Source organism: Monopterus albus, unplaced genomic scaffold (genome assembly GCF_001952655.1).
Source record: "Monopterus albus unplaced genomic scaffold, M_albus_1.0 scaffold196.1, whole genome shotgun sequence".
Taxonomy (NCBI): Eukaryota; Metazoa; Chordata; class Actinopteri; order Synbranchiformes; family Synbranchidae; genus Monopterus; species Monopterus albus.
In genome coordinates, this window is record NW_018128076.1 from 354,045 (window position 1) to 370,911 (window position 16,867).

General features: G+C 40.9%; 1 protein-coding gene across 2 annotated transcripts in view; it reads right to left on the bottom strand.

Moving 5' to 3' along the window:
* Nucleotides 1–16,867, bottom strand: part of cntn2 (contactin 2) — a 140,469-nt gene that overhangs the window by 35,513 nt on the left and 88,089 nt on the right. For both annotated transcript variants that reach the window (XM_020617884.1, XM_020617883.1), the window contains exons 7-11: nucleotides 15,705–15,807; nucleotides 15,418–15,599; nucleotides 15,123–15,259; nucleotides 9,231–9,360; nucleotides 8,660–8,810 (exon numbers count right to left, since the gene is read on the bottom strand). In XM_020617884.1, the coding sequence (XP_020473540.1) occupies nucleotides 8,660–8,810; nucleotides 9,231–9,360; nucleotides 15,123–15,259; nucleotides 15,418–15,599; nucleotides 15,705–15,807 (703 nt within the window). The remainder of the gene's footprint in view (nucleotides 1–8,659; nucleotides 8,811–9,230; nucleotides 9,361–15,122; nucleotides 15,260–15,417; nucleotides 15,600–15,704; nucleotides 15,808–16,867) is intronic.

Below are 16,867 nucleotides of genomic sequence, written 5' to 3' on the forward strand. Positions count from 1 at the left end.
ATATAGCCCCTGCATATTTTAACTTTTATACAGTACATCCATTCCAGCTGCATCCTGCTCGGGATTTATTCCACTTCACGCTGGAAGGTGAACATTACTTATTCACTGTCCCACCCAGATTTTCTCAGTTGGTATGCCGATTTCAGCCACAAGCTCTGTCATTTTCATGCTGCTGCTGTAGTAATATTCATTTTAAATGAAATCAGTGTAAATCTTAAAGAAAATTTCAGTTTATTTAGATCTTACTGTAGTTTTGTTCCTTTAACTATCACTCAGTAATGTTACCCTGTATATCTAACTTCCCAAATTAATTCTTGCAATCTGGGAATGTGTCAAAGCTACTAGACACAGGTTTACAAGGAGTGGCCAGGACAAATCCACAGTTTGTCTTTTTAAATTAATTATTTGGAAATAATGAAGTAAAACATCCAGGTTACTGCCTAAACCTGACTGTGCCCAGTAGATGTCCTTTCAGAGCTGCTTACTCAGTCACCTTCGATCTAAGATACTCACATTTATATTAGTATGTGACCTTGTCACTACCTGCAGCATATACATTTAATGTACTTAAGAGTACACAGAGAGACACTGGGGAGTGATGCTAACAATCTCACCCACTCACTGAAACTCTTATTGTTGCACCTGTTAACAAGTTCGCAGTAATTAAACAACACCTTGGTTTGCTGGGCTCCTCCGTCCAGTTGAGCCTGAGAAACCTTGGTGTTGTGTTGGACCAGGCTATGTCTCTTGATTGTCATATAAGAGCATTAGTCAGGAACTGCTTTTATCATTTGAGAGATATTTCTAAATTAAGGAAGATTTTATCAAAGGCCGATCTTGAAATGATTGTTCATGCTTTTATTTCTTCGCGTATTGATTATTATAACTCTCTTTTTACTTGTTGTAATAAGTCTACTTTAAACCGACTTCAGATTGTCCAGAATGCTGCTGCGAGGCTCCTCACAGGAACCTCTAGATCAGCTCATATCACTCCGGTTTTGTACTCACTTCACTGGCTACCAGTTAAGGTCAGAGTTGATTTTAAAATTTTAGTGCTGACATTTAGAGCACTACATGGGCAGGTCTCCCAGTATATTTCTGATTTGTTGGTTCCATATTCTCACAAATGTACTCTTCGTTCCTCAAATCAGCCCCTTTTGTTGGTCCCAAAAACTCGCTTTAAATCTCGGGAGGACCTGTCTTTTAAGGTGGTTGCTCCAAGATTATGGAATGTCTTGTCTTTATGTATGGCCAAATCTGTTGAGGGTTTTAAAAAGCAGCTGAAGACACATTTATTTAGAGTTTTTTAATTGATTGGGTTTACAGATTTTTATGAACTGTTTTTATTCTGTTATTTGAATTGCTTTTAGGTTTTATGTATATTATTTGTGTTTATTATTATTACTATTCTGTGATGTTGTGAAGCACTTTGTGATTCTGTCTGTGAAAAGTGCTATATAAATAAAGTTTACTACTTACTTACTTACTTACCCCGCATAAGAGCCTACAGGTGAGTGCTGGGTGGAGGTGGGACTGAAGGTGTCAAAACAATGATAAAGCAATTAAATAAATTTAAAAAAGGTCAAATGTACACACACAGTCATACTGTTTCTGCTAAACGATGAATGATAACTGTTATGGCTGCAGATCGGTGCACTCCCAGCACCTCATCTGCCAGCACTGGGACCATCAACAACTTCACCCCTGCAGGTGCTAGAGTGCACTCCTGATGGCGAGGCACACCTGCTCCTAATCAGCGGAGCATTACTTAAGGGGAGCGTTGGTGTGATGGTCGCCAGATGGTCTCTTGATGTCCAGCAAGTATTCCGTAAGCTTCTGATCTGACGAACCTGTGCTTCTTTTCTTGCCTTGGTGATCCCAGTATTGTTTCGTGCGTTTTTTCTGAACTGTGAGCTGAACTATGAACTGAACTGTAAATTGAACTATTTGCTTTCTGCCTGAGGAAATCCCCTTGAGCATTTTTTGTACAGTATGACCTATTGTTTCTGGGGAACTGAATCTTGTCTCTGCTTTTACTGAATCCTGCTGTCTTTACAACAGTTTGAGTTTTCACTGGTTGTTTTTTAGTTTCCTCTGAGCCTGTGTGTATACTGCTGTCTCCTCGCCAGTTCGAGTTTCTTCCTGGTAGATTTAAGTTATCGTTGAACCTGAGAGAAGATTACTCTCGCAGACTGTCCCATTACTGGACAAGGTTCCTCCAGACCCTGACCCAGTTTCCTACAGGATTCTTCTGGGTCTCTGGTGTTTTTGCTTGTTCTTCGTCTTACTTACTAGGGTGTTGAGCTGTACGAATATCCCACACTGGGGATCCTCGGCTGGGCTGCAGCTGAACCCCTTTTGGTGAACCACAACCTCCTTTGCCAGCAGATTCACGCACTGGCCAGCGGGCACCTCATCACCTCCTACCTCCCTGCAGAGCATGGATCGCCATTCGGGCTCCCGCCCGACAAACCCTCATTCATCATATCCAGGGTCTTGTCATTATTCCCACATAGATTCACTGCGGATCTGCTTATTCTTCTCACTCTCCTCCTCTGCTCCCAATTTAGTGGTTGCCTCTATCGCCATCTACCCTGGTTGCTCATCTAGCAGTCCAGTCGCCCGTGACCAGCTGAAACACTCCATCTCATATTGTCACCACTACTGAATAAAAGACATTTTATCTTGAGCCTTGATCAGAGTCCCACATTTACTGAGTCTTCGGTTACTATTTCTGATAGTTCGCCGTAACAGATAACATGTTTTGATCTCAGAAATTAAAACTAGCTCACAACTCCCTGTCACCAGTACACTCAAATTGTCCAGTCTTATACACATGTGGAATTTGGCTGGACAGCTGTCTGACGTTTAAACAACTGGCAAAGTGGGTTTCTTGTATAGGAATAACACAGGTTTGTGTCTTAAGGACAGAAAAATGACTGTACAGTAAACTATTCTGTCTGGAGATCTCCTTTATTCTATGCTACTCGTTCTAAGTTATAATAGCTAGATGTATTTTATCATTTGGATATACATTTTATTACAGGAGACTCATCATTGTGTACTACTGTATCTTAATAAAGTGGCCTCAGCATATCATTTCCCTTCTCACATTATAAACCGCTGCTCACTAGAGCAGATCTCAGGCCTGTTTAACTGTAACTACCTTTCGGGTAAACAACTTAGGAAGACTACTATTATACCCTATAGAGTGTTTGAATTACAGTTGAGCTTGTCTGATATCTGTTACTGTTTCTGATGTTACATGTCTTTTTGTTTTTAAAGTTATGGTTATGTATTAAAAGCTATAGGATAGCAGATTCGGAATAATAGTGCAATATGAGTGTTATATATTCCCTACTATATGCACTATTACATTCTCACTAATGCATTCTGTGAGAGGGGTGGCAGGATTATGGTAGAAATACAAATAATGCAGCTGCTTCTGCAGAGGACAGGAGGCTTCAATGAATGATTTGACGTGAATGACTATCACTGATACCAGATCTCATCCAAGCTAAGGGACATTCTGAAATGATGTGTTAGACAATACTCCACTGCCACCACCAAAACACCAAATGAGGAAATGTGTTTTAGAAGAAGGCTGTTCATCCCTCTGGACAAGTTCCACACATATGGAAAATCTATAACAAGGAGCGCTGCAGCCGTTCTGGAGGCAAGTGGTGGCCTAACACATTGCTTGTTCTAAAGGGACGGGAATTATAAAGTAACAGACTCAGGCTGAATAAAAACACAAGTCGAATATGGCTGAGGACATGTGGCCTCCCAAATGTTAAGTTATCTGATATCTCATATTCACAAATACTGTGGAAATGTTTTACTTACATACTGCCTGTACAGACTGACATAAATCCATTCTGAGCACAATGGCGGTGCACACTGTTGCAGTGGCTCCGTGCTCATTCAGTCGTTGTTTTGTTTGGTGGTTTGTGTACGTGTTGTTTCCATACTGTGTACATTTTGCTGGGCGAACCACATCTACAGTGCCTTGCGAAAGTATTCGGCCCCCTTGAACTTTGCGACCTTTTGCCACATTTCAGGCTTCAAACATAAAGATATAAAACTGTAATTTTTTGTGAAGAATCAACAACAAGTGGGACACAACCATGAAGTGGAACGAAATTTATTGGATATGTCAAACTTTTTTAACAAATAAAAAAACTGAAAAATTGGGCGTGCAAAATTATTCAGCCCCCTTAAGTTAATACTTTGTAGCGCCACCTTTTGCTGCGATTACAGCTGTAAGTCGCTTGGGGTATGTCTCTAACAGTTTTGCACATCAAGAGACTGAAATTTTTGCCCATTCCGCCTTGCAAAACAGCTCGAGCTCAGTGAGATTGGATGGAGAGCGTTTGTGAACAGCAGTTTTCAGTTCTTTCCACAGATTCTCGATTGGATTCAGGTCTGGACTTTGACTTGGCCATTCTAACACCTGGATATGTTTATTTGTGAACCATTCCATTGTAGATTTTGCTTTATGTTTTGGATCATTGTCTTGTTGGAAGACAAATCTCCGTCCCAGTCTCAGGTCTTTTGCAGACTCCATCAGGTTTCCTTCCAGAATGGTCCTGTATTTGGCTCCATCCATCTTCCCATCAATTTTAACCATCTTCCCGGTCCCTGCTGAAGAAAAGCAGGCCCAAACCATGATGCTGCCACCACCATGTTTGACAGTGGGGATGGTGTGTTCAGGGTGATGAGCTGTGTTGCTTTTACGCCAAACATAACGTTTTGCATTGTTGCCAAAAAGTTCGATTTTGGTTTCATCTGACCAGAGCACCTTCTTCCACATGTTTGGTGTGTCTCCCAGGTGGCTTGTGGCAAACTTTAAACGACACTTTTTATGGATATCTTTAAGAAATGGCTTTCTTCTTGCCACTCTTCCATAAAGGCCAGATTTGTGCAGTATACGACTGATTGTTGTCCTATGGACAGAGTCTCCCACCTCAGCTGTAGATCTCTGCAGTTCATCCAGAGTGATCATGGGCCTCTTGGCTGCATCTCTGATCAGTCTTCTCCTTGTATGAGCTGAAAGTTTAGAGGGACGGCCAGGTCTTGGTAGATTTGCAGTGGTCTGATACTCCTTCCATTTCAATATTATCACTTGCACAGTGCTCCTTGGGATGTTTAAAGCTTGGGAAATCTTTTTGTATCCAAATCCGGCTTTAAACTTCTCCACAACAGTATCTCGGACCTGCCTGGTGTGTTCCTTGTTCTTCATGATGCTCTCTGCGCTTTAAACAGACCTCTGAGACTATCACAGTGCAGGTGCATTTATACGGAGACTTGATTACACACAGGTGGATTCTATTTATCATCATTAGTCATTTAGGTCAACATTGGATCATTCAGAGATCCTCACTGAACTTCTGGAGAGAGTTTGCTGCACTGAAAGTAAAGGGGCTGAATAATTTTGCACGCCCAATTATTCAGTTTTTTATTTGTTAAAAAAGTTTGAAATATCCAATAAATTTCGTTCCACTTCATGATTGTGCATGATCACCTGAAGATAGAAGCTCGCTACGAGCAGAGAGGTACAGCTGAGTTTCTCCGCTCGCACAGGATACCAGCGGGCATAGCGAGGAGCCCCAGTTCTCCATGGATTACCATCCCCACGGAAAGGACACAAAGGCACCGCAGGAAGGAGAGGAAGCAGAAGCGAGGCTGCAGGGCCGGAGCGTTAGCTAGGCTACGGAGGCAGCCACATAGACCCAGCCTTTTTCTGACAAACGCCAGAGCACTCGTTAGTAAGATGGATGATTTGAGGCTATAGGTTGCGGCCTATATTCGCAATGGCAGCATCACCAGGGCCCTTGAAGGACTGACAGCCCTATCTGAGGAGCTAGCTGAGAATTCTGGCATCGACAACCCCTTTACCAGCTTCTTGGAACCCTGGTTCGGAAAATGGAGCGGCCTGATCGCTTCTGAGTTGATTTCTCTGTCTGTGGCTGGGGGCCCCCCGCTGGGGGGGGGGGGGGGGGTGTTTATTCCCTGTCTGCGGGGAATGATGCAAAGACTGATAGACACTGCTCTGACTAAGACAATGTACCAACAGGTCTGTGACAAGGAAGGAGAAGAAGAAGAAGAAGAAGAAGAAGAAGAGCATCACCACGAACTGGACGATTGGGTTTGAAAAGAGACTTTCCTGATCGTGATCTGAGTGAACCATGTATGATTTGTTTTAATGATAACCTGAAAGGGAGTGTTTAAGCAATGAGATCCTGGGATGAACAAGATTAAGATAACGAGAGGAGACACATTGGACATTGTGTATACCACATGCAAGGGAGCATACAAAGCCTCCCCCTCCCCCACCTGGGTATCTCTGATCACATCGCCATCATGCTGAGACCTGCATACAGACCCAGAGTGAGAACCATCAGACCAACACAAAAGGAGGTACGTGTGTGGCCGGAGAGGGCTTCTTATGCTCTGAAGGACTGTTTTGACACTACAGACTGGGACATTTTCAAACAAGCATCCACTCACAACAATCACATAGACATAGAGGAATACACTGAGGCCGTCACAGCATACATCACAAATTGAATTGATGATGTCACACACTGCAAAAATATCAGTGTCCATGCCAACCAGAAGCCATGGATGGCAGGTGAGGTTCACAGACTCCTGAGGGATCGGGATGCAGCCTTTAGGGCCGGCGACACCGCAGGCCTAGCAAAAGTAAGAGCCAACCTGTCCCGTGGAATCAGGGAGGCAAAACGCCAATACAGCAAGAAAATATCTGGACACTTCAGGAGAAATCTAAACGGTACATCCAGTTCTTATTCTATTCTATTCTATTTTTTATTCTACTTTACTCAATTTTAGCTCCTAAATGTTATGGCACCCAATACTAGGTGGGAGAGAAATGGTATTTCCTTAAGTTTGCTGATGATACGACTGTCATTGGTCTCATCCAAGACAGTGACATTTGAGACAGCCTACAGACGGGAGGTTGAGCAGCTGGTCCTGTGGTGTAGCCACAACAACCTGGAGCTGAACACACTCAAAACAGTGGAGATGACAGTGGACTTCAGGAAGAACCCCCCGACCTTAACTCCCCTCACAATATTTGGCAGCACTGTATCAGCAGTAAAGTCCTTTAGGTTCCTGGGCTCCACTATCTCCCAGGACCTGAAGTGGACATCCCACCTCAGGACCATCATCAAGAAAGCACAGAAAAGAATGTACTTTCTGCACCAGCTCAGGAAGTTCGACCTGCCCCAGGAGCTGCTGATACAGTTCTACAGAGGAATCATCGAGTCTGTTCTCTGCACCTCTATCACTGTCTGGTTTGGCTCAGCAACCAAAGCAGGACAAGTACAGACTTCAGCAGACAGTCAGGACTGCAGATAAGGTAATTGGTGCAAGCCTGCCCTCCATGGAGGACCTGTACACCTCACGGGTCAAATGGGGGGTGGAGAGGATCACTGCAGACCCCTCACACCCTGGACACAATCTGTTTGAACTCCTCCCCTCTGGACGGTGTTACAGGTCACTGTGCACCAAGACAACCAGGCACAAGGACAGTTTCTTTCCCTGGGCTGTCACTGTGATGAACACCTAACCCACAACAGTATGACTGGACAATAACCCTCAGTGCAATACGTGTAAATATACATTGTACAGATTATACAGATCCGTACAGGTCTCTATTTTTAAGTACTCTATTTTTATTCCTATTTATCTCATTTCACAATAAGCATTCCTTTGTCTGCATTGTTTACTGCCTGTTTATACTGCTTATTTTGCATTGTTTGCACTGTTTGTTGCTTGTTAATACTGCTTATTTTGTTATACTACACAGCCTTATGTTGGTTTACTGTTTACTTGCCCCTTGCATGGGGATATGTACATGCACATTGAGAGCTGATGTACCAGAGTCAGATTCCTCGTGTGTCCGACACACCTGGCCAATAAAGCAGATTCTGATTCTCATGATTTACCTTACACATAACGTGCTTGCTGCATTGTTATCTCACCTCTCTCCCTCTGCTGCACTGGTATACAGACTACAATGCAGAGCTTTTTGGCCTTGTTAAGTGGATCTGTATGTTGACATTCGGGTGACTGATACTCTGTCAGTGTTCAGCACAAACAAACTTTTCATCTGGTTTCTTGTTGGGTTGAGCTGTTGAAGCTGTTCTGCAGTGTTTTCCATTCTGGCTACTGCAGTGTCATCATAGGCTACTATACAATTTATAGCTGTGAGATTCCACTGTTAACATATTGTGCCATGGTTGTCTATTACTATAGCAACATACGCAACACTTTATTTTTCCCACAGTTATAATTAATTTATATGCATCTAACTGAAACACCCATACCGTCCTGGTGTCTAGATATTTGTGAGAAAAATCATAAAAATCAGTGGTGATTTTTAGTTTTGTTTTCACATTCCCAACATAGTGGGTCCACATCTGGGAGGACCCACTCTAGGCAACATGTTCAGATATATGTGAAAAATATACTGTGTATACCAGATTGAAGGACCCAAGACTGAGCAATTATTTTGTTTTGTTGTCGTCAGACTATTTATTTTCTTCTTACAATTGGTGAGCAGACTAAGTATTCTATATGGAAAATATTGTGGCCTCTGGAGTGGTTATAACAGTTGTCTCAGTTACTGTACTACCTGCTGCTGTTGGTGAGCAGCTCTGTCCCACGGCTCCAGAACAGGATGGGCTTAGGGGCAGCTCGGGGGCGACACTCAATCATCACCTGGCCACCTCTAGCTGCTGGAATCAGTTTTCGTACTGGGTTCAACCTGAAGTCTGGGGCCTGAACTGGAAGAGTGGGAAGCAGGATAGAGTGACATAGAATAACAGAACAGAGAGTAGAAAAAAGAGACATAGACAGGAAGAGAGACAAAGCAAAGGATGTAGAGTCAGATGAAGGGAGATTGAGGAATAGTTAAAAACAGAATGCTGTTATAGTAACAGGAGGCAAGACAACTGTGTTCTTTACAGAACACAGGTAGGTCTAAATGCTTAATAAATGTATTAGGTATAACATACTTTCAGTGTGAAGTGACATTTTAAATATGAAAAATACACCTCTTTATAGTTCAAGTTTAGTTTGTTAAATATTGTTACCTATCAAAATACTACACTAAGGTTGAAAATGTGCTTATTTGGGATCAGTAACTTTCTTTGTCCCAGTATCAAGCAAAAGAAAGCAGTAGTGAATAGAAGGCCTCCTCCTACCTTGAACTCTGAGCTCAGCAGTGGAGTAGATGGTGCCATGCTTGTTTTCAGCCACACACTGGTACATCCCAGAATCCTCCAGGGCCAGGTTACTGATCTTAAGACGTGCAACATTCACCTCCACCCTGTCCTAAGGAGGTTAAAAAGAAAGAGGCAAGGGGAGTGGAGGGAAGTAAAAATTGTTGTGTGCAATGTGAAATAAAGCATATTATTTGTATTGTACATAGCATGTGGGAAATAAGATGTTACAATACAGTAAGTCTTCTTGTGTAATACTGCATCTATTCCATTGTAGGAGGAGTGATTCTGTTCCCTAACTACTAGATTGCTGGAGTGTCTCAGAATTATTGTAATATTAAATGACTATTTAAACTGGGATGATTTGCCTGAATCAATTTAGTTCACATCAAACTCTAGCAACCACATTACCCAGTAAAAATATACACATTTAAAATCCATATGTGTTTTTCAACAAAAACAGAACTGCAAAGGTTTTATTGAGCTTACTAAAATGTTCCAAATTTATCTCATTATCCTTTGAGGATTTAACTTTTTCTTTTATAAGTTTGTCCTCAGAATGTGTCCCCATGCTGAGTTGTTAGATGAACTCCGTAAATTTGCGCCCAGACGCTAATACAACTCGTATTGATAACTACCAAATGCTCTGTGTATGTGGTGAAATACAATGGGTGACTTATAGTAAAATGTTTTTTTTATTGAAACAAAGTAACACATTAACAAAACAGTACCGTATATGGGAGGCAAGACAACAGATACATGACATTACAAAAGGATATAGCGTGTTTTACAAGATTGTAGTGTGTGAAGTGTGGGAATTTCCAACTTATGCAGTCTATGAAATGCAAAAAAGGGAAAACGAGGGAAAACAAATAAATAAATAAAAAATTACCAATAATGATCATATGTAACAGTACTACTAATTAAAGCAGCTTGTTACATTTTTAGAGGTTGGTGGGAATGTGCGTGGCCTCAGCCCCAGGTGTTTGGTTCAAGTTGAAATGTGTTAAAAATGGGTTCCATGTGTCATAAAAAAGCTGATCTATAAACTTGCGATCCATAGCAGTAGTGCTGGCGCACCAGACAGTGATGCAGCTGGTCAAGATGCTCTCAATGATGCAGCTGTAGAAGTTGCAAAGGATCCTAGGCGACATGCCAATCCTCCTCAGCCTCCTCAGGAAGTACAGCCGAGGCTGAGGTGGTTTGGCATGTCACCTAGGATCCTTTGCAACTTCTACAGCTGCATCATTGAGAGCATCTTGACCAGCTGCATCACTGTCTGGTGCGCCAGCACTACTGCTATGGATCGCAAGCGCCTGCAGAGAGTGGTAAAGACTGCGGAGAAGATCACCAGGACTCCACTGCTCTCTCTGCAGGGCATTTACCACCGCAGGGTGTGTAGGAAGGCTGCCTCCATCCTCAAAGATCCCACCCACCCCCAGCATGGACTGTTCGCCTCCCTACTCTCTGGCCGAAGGTTCAGAAGTGTGAAATGCAGGACCTCCAGACTGAAAAACTCTTTCTTTCCCTCTGTCATCAGACTCCTAAACAGCTGAGGAGTTTAATACCAGGAAATACGTCATGTACTGTCGACCTGTACTGTTTTCATTCTCAGTTTGCACATTGACTGTTGACTGCTGGACATGCTACTCCCATGCAGCATACATTCTCTTATTATATTCTTATATAGTTTTATTATACTGCTGCATTTGCTGCTTAAAGTGCCTTAGATTTTGTGTTACTTATTTATCTACTTTATATTTCATTTGTATTTTGTGGCTTTCATGTGGACGGCAAAGTAAGAATTTCACTGTACAGGGAAACATGTTTCCTAACTGTGCATATGACAAATAAACACTTTGACTTAATCAACTATTTTGCATTGTGAGCAGATGTCTGTGTCAGTGAAATTCATTTTGAATATTTTACTCTGTGTAATATGGGTCCTGTAGATGGTCTTGTATTGTATAAGTTGTAAGTTTACATTGCAAATTTCTGCCAAGATGTCAGAGCTGAGGGAGAGAGTTAAATCATTTTCCCATTTGAGGTTTGGTATCGTTATTGTTGAATCTGTATTTGATATGAGTTTATATAGCTTGGATATTGGAATCTGTAATTTTCATAATTTCTTCAATTAATTTGGAGGGTTACTGATTACACTAATCTCTGATTTATGGATTTTAATTGATTGTACTGGAGGAACCGTTCTCTCTGAAATTCGTACTTCTGGAACAGTGTATTAAATGATATCAGAATCAGAATCAGAATCTGCTTTATTGGCCAGGTGTGTCAGACACACGAGGAATTTGACTCTGGTACATCAGCTCTCAATGTGCATGTACATATCCCCTTGCAAGGGGCAAGTAAACAGTAAACCAGCATAAGGCTGTGTAATATAACAAAATAAGCAGTATTAACAGCAACAAACAGTGCAAACAATGCAAAATAAGCAGTATAAATAAACAATAAACAATGCAGAAAAACAAAGGAATGTTCATTGAAATGAGATAAATAGGTACTTAAAACTAGAGACCTGTACGAATCTGTATAATCTGTATGAGAAAATGAAAATGGTTATTTTCAAATAGGTGATGTAAGTGAGTGATTCCTTTGTGTTGCCATGTTGGGAAATAAATAGGGTTATTATGCAGTTGAAAATCAGGGTTGTGCCAAACTGGAGTGTATCTACATGACGCAAGTGATGATTTAGTGATTTTGTTTGCTTTCCATCTGTTATGGTTTAGTCCCCCTCACCAGGAGGGTGAGGGAGAACTGGGGTTGGACTCAAGATGGCTGACCCAGGTGCTAGTACAAAAAAGGAGGTTTAATGGAATAAAAACAACAAAAAAACAACATAACAGGGTCCATAATACATACAACCAGGGAAGGGCGGTGATGACTAAGGAGACCAGGACGAACAGGTAAACACACAAACTAACGGCAGGAACTAGAATAGCAGAGGATGAGAACGGAGAGGTGAACAAAAAGAACCAACGTACACAATGTAATCCACAGCACAGGGACTGTCAGCGTGGAAGACAAAAGGACATATTGCTACCCGCATAATAGCGTGATAAGGTCAAGTCAAAACGCACAGGAACTGTCAGCGTAGCATCTTAAACACGTCTAAAAATGCGAGTCAAACATAACATTTATCTTACTTTGGGTAAGTATTGTCCGTTATATGTCGCAATGATCCGGCCCAGGCGGGGCGTCTGCCCGAGGTATAAATAAGGAGGAAAACTAATCAGCGGGATGCACCCCAGCTGTGTGCACCGACAAACGAGTCGCCAATTACCGAGTGCAACACAGCTGAGGTGCAGAATCCCGCAGATCAAGAAAATAGAGGAGAAAAAGGTGGAGGAGAGGCAGCGGCCGTCGAGCGGCCCTGACACCACCAGGCTGTCAGAGTTGAGAGGACTGTGGTGTTCTTACAGTAATTCATTTTCAGAGTTTGGTAGAAAAGGAAGGTCTGCAACTGAGTTATACAAGTTATTTTTGGAGTCATTTTGCTCTAATTCTATCCATGCACTGTTGTAACTGTCCTTCTAAATCAATTTGACTAAATATTGTAGCTGATTTGCCAAGTAGTAATATTGGAAATTTGGTGCTTCTAGGCCACCTAGTGATTTCTTCTTCTGGAGGGACTGATGCCATAGATAGAAAGATTTTGGGTTTCTAATTTTTTCCAATAAAATTGTGAAGTTATAGAATCAAGTGATTCAATCCATTTATCTGTGGGTGTTGTGGAAGCATTGTAAACCGGTAGTTGATTTGAGGTAGAGTTTTCATTTTGACAGTAGCTATTTGGCCAATCAGTGAGAGAGGCAGATTGGACCAGCATTTGAAATAATCTTCTATTTTTTTTAGCAGGGCGGTGTCATTGAGATTAAAAACTTCTGACAAACTGGGGGAGATATTAATACCAAGATATTTATTGTTGCCTGTGCAGAATTAAGGGGAGGAGCATTGAACTGCAGAATCCCAGGCATCCTCAGAGTGGTAGTATGGTGGATTTATTCCAGTTTATTGTGTAGTTTGAGATCTTAGAAAATGTGTTAATAATGTGTAAAGTTTCCTGTAGAGAATTATAGGGATCCTGTAAATATAATAATAAATCATCTGCATAAAGACTAATTTTATGTTCTGAGTAAGTATCTTGTATTCCTTTAATTATATTGTTCTGTTGTATATCTGCTGCTAGAGGCTCGATGAAAATGGCAACTAGAGATGGTGAGAGTGGGCATCCTTGTCTGGTACCCTGCTGTAAAATGAAACTAGGTGACCTGATTCCATTTGTACTTATTGTTTCCCTAGGTGATGTGTTTACGCTGTTCATATCCAATGGATCAATGACTCTCCAAACCCAAATCTGTGTAATGGACAGAAGAGAAATGTCCAGTTAACTTTGTCAAATGCTTTCTCTTGATGAACAAAAGGTATAAGTGTCATAAACCATTGTTTGTCGCAGAGCTTATTTTCGCAATAATCCAAAAGCCTATGAAAAAATGCCATTGGCTTTTTGTTGAGGGAGCCAGGGCAATGCTAACTTCTAAGTTGGTCTACAAAAAACATTATCCCTATGGCACTCTATGCTGATATGTCCCCCTAAAGACGAAAATGTAAGAAAACATAACCTTTTCTGGGTTTAATGCACTGAAATAAAGGAAACACCGGGTCTTTGGATTTACACAAATTATGCTAGTATATGCAATGCAATTCATTCATATTTCCTCTGTTAACATAATTCAAACAAGTTAACCCCAGATGAAAATTATGTTGGTTTTACACATCTATTATAAATCTTTTTTTTCAGTGTGTTCTCTAATTTAAAACAAACATACCCTCTCTGTATTTCCATCACAGTGGATCCTAATCTTTTTCTGCTGGGCCTCCCTTTAATATTTTTGAAAACCACCCACCCATCCCTACTACCATATTTACCCATTGCTCATGACATGAGACAATACACGATATTAGGTTCACGAGAACAAGACAATTTTTAAGAAATCTTCAAAGATGAAATATATGATGAGAAAAATAGTCTTTTATTTGAAAGTCACAAAATGCAAAACAATACAAGTGGATTTTGAGATATTTTAACTAATTATCTTGTAATGAATGTCACTTCAGTTCTACTGTCTGAGAATGAATTATCATATGCAGTATACTAACAATATACTAGCACTGTAAAAGCTTTTGCCACCAACTCAACTGACTGGCTTCTCTCATGAGTCTCTTCAGACCTGGAAACATGAATGAAGGCACTCACGTTGACTCTTAACAATGTGGCTGTATCATACATGTGAACATATTATCATACTCCATCATACTGACCTGGTTCTGTTATGTACTGATATCACGAGACAGTTTTTGCCCAGGCGGCAACCACTGAGGCTGAGAAATAAAACCAAAGCTAATTTCCTCTTCCATAATGAGTGACAGGTGGCAAGGTCTTGCCATAGGTGGCTGGCTGCTAGATGTCTAGAGAGCTCCGCTCACGCTTCACCTCTTTACCCATTTATTGCCTAGCAGGCAGAGTGAAGCAATATGGTGATGGCCATGCTTCAAAACCGCACTCAAGAAAACCAGTGGGTGATGTCACAGCAGGTTTGTCCAGTTTTCACATACAGTCAGTGCTTTTGCCTCAATGAGAAATATCGTAACACTTTAATATCATGAGATCTCATAGCACGAGATCTCGTCACACCCCTATTACACATTAACATTGTTGGGTTCACTGACTGTAAGAGGGAGACGAAGAGGTGTTTTAAAGTGTAACGGCAAATATAAAAAATCAGCAATGTTAGGATGAGTATTTTAACTTAGATTTATGTATTGAGGTGCTGTTTATATACAAGACACTATTGTTACCTGTGTGTTGAGTGGCTGTCCATTGCGTAGCCAGTGTATGGAGGGTCGTGGTTTACCAGCAGCAACACAAGTCCAGTGCAGCTCTGAACTGATCTCCACCTCTGAGTCGTTCATCACCTGCAACCACTCTGGCTGAGCTGGAGGGTTGGGGAAAAATTTGAGGAGAAAATAATATTAAATTAACAGAAATCCATTAATGTAGTAATGTGTAAAACATTAACAGAAAAAACCTGAATAATATAAAAACTGCTTTGCTTCAATGTAAAGATAAGTTCATGAAATATCTTTTGTTTACCTTGCACATTGATGCGTCCCTGGTATGTATCACTTCCTTCTGAGTTGTAGGCTTCACACTCATAAACACCCTCATCATCAAAGAGGAGCTCTGGCAGGATGAGGATGGGACCCTCTGCAGAGGATCCTACCTTAGATGGCATCAGTCCATCCACCTTCCTCCATCGCAGTTTTGGAACTGGACTGTTGCAGAGAGGACGGATTGAAGATGGAAGTGAGGTACAAGGAGGTGGCAGTTTTAAAATGAACCAGCACAGGACCAGTGTGGCTTCAGAATTGGAAACTTACTTTCCATAGGCAAAGCACTCTAACTGGGTGGTGTGTCCTGCTAGGGCATAGGTTTCTGCTGGGAAGCGCACTTTAATGCTTGGAACTGATTTCCTGGGATTGGCTGAAACAAAATAAAACCACAAATACATCAAATCCCACTGGAACTGGATGGAACATAGGTAGTGTTATTATAAGGTACAATAAATCTAAATGTTAAACACATTCTATTTGCAAAGAGAAATTTGCCCTGCTGATGATACTAGCATGTTGTTTGCTCCAGTGCTTTGGTCTGGACCAAGATACTTTGACAACTTCTGACAAATCTGTTTAGAAATTTGGTGGATATTAATGATGTGCCATGTATCGGTACCTTGTGACCAAGTTTTCCAGCAATAGTCTCCAATTCTAATGGGCAGGCACCCATAAAATCCTTTGAGCACATGGAGTTCTCCAGATGATGAACCCTTTCTATTTTGAACTAGATGCACATCAGCTGCTACAGCTGACAGCAAGGCTCAACAATCAGCCTTCTTAATACTTGAAATGCGATTAGAAGAATATCCTTTTTAAGTCATAATGAAATGTAGAAAATTACTAAATGCAAGTCATCCAAACTGCAGATTTGAGTACATTAATACTGCTATACGTGCTTAGCAGAAATATGGAGGGTTTTCATTTGAGAGCTATCAAATGCCGGCATTCTGATTTGCTGCCCACCTCGTTCAAATAGTCAACACATTTGAACTGCTGTGTTAACAGTAGAACACTACAGTAACATTCACATTAGTTAATTCACTAACTTATTTACACGTGAAGCACTTCAAGCTACTTTACTTTATGAATTGTGCTATATAAGTAAATGATTAATTAGGTTATTGTATACAGTATTTATAAAACATATCAAGTCTTTGTGTGGCTATTTACATTAATACAACACTGATGCATGTTTGACTAGTTTAGTTACATTAAAAAAAATTCCAGTATAGTAACATGTTTTTAAAATGTTTAGCAGAGTAAAGTTGTGAATATTGGAATTACTGCAGTATTAAAAACATCTGAACTCAAATAACATGGTCTAATTACAGTAATAACCAACGGTCTGCTAAATAACCCAGTTACTATGGTAAATTATCTTTTAGAATATCTTTCTGTCCCGTATTTGTTCATACAGTATCATCAGT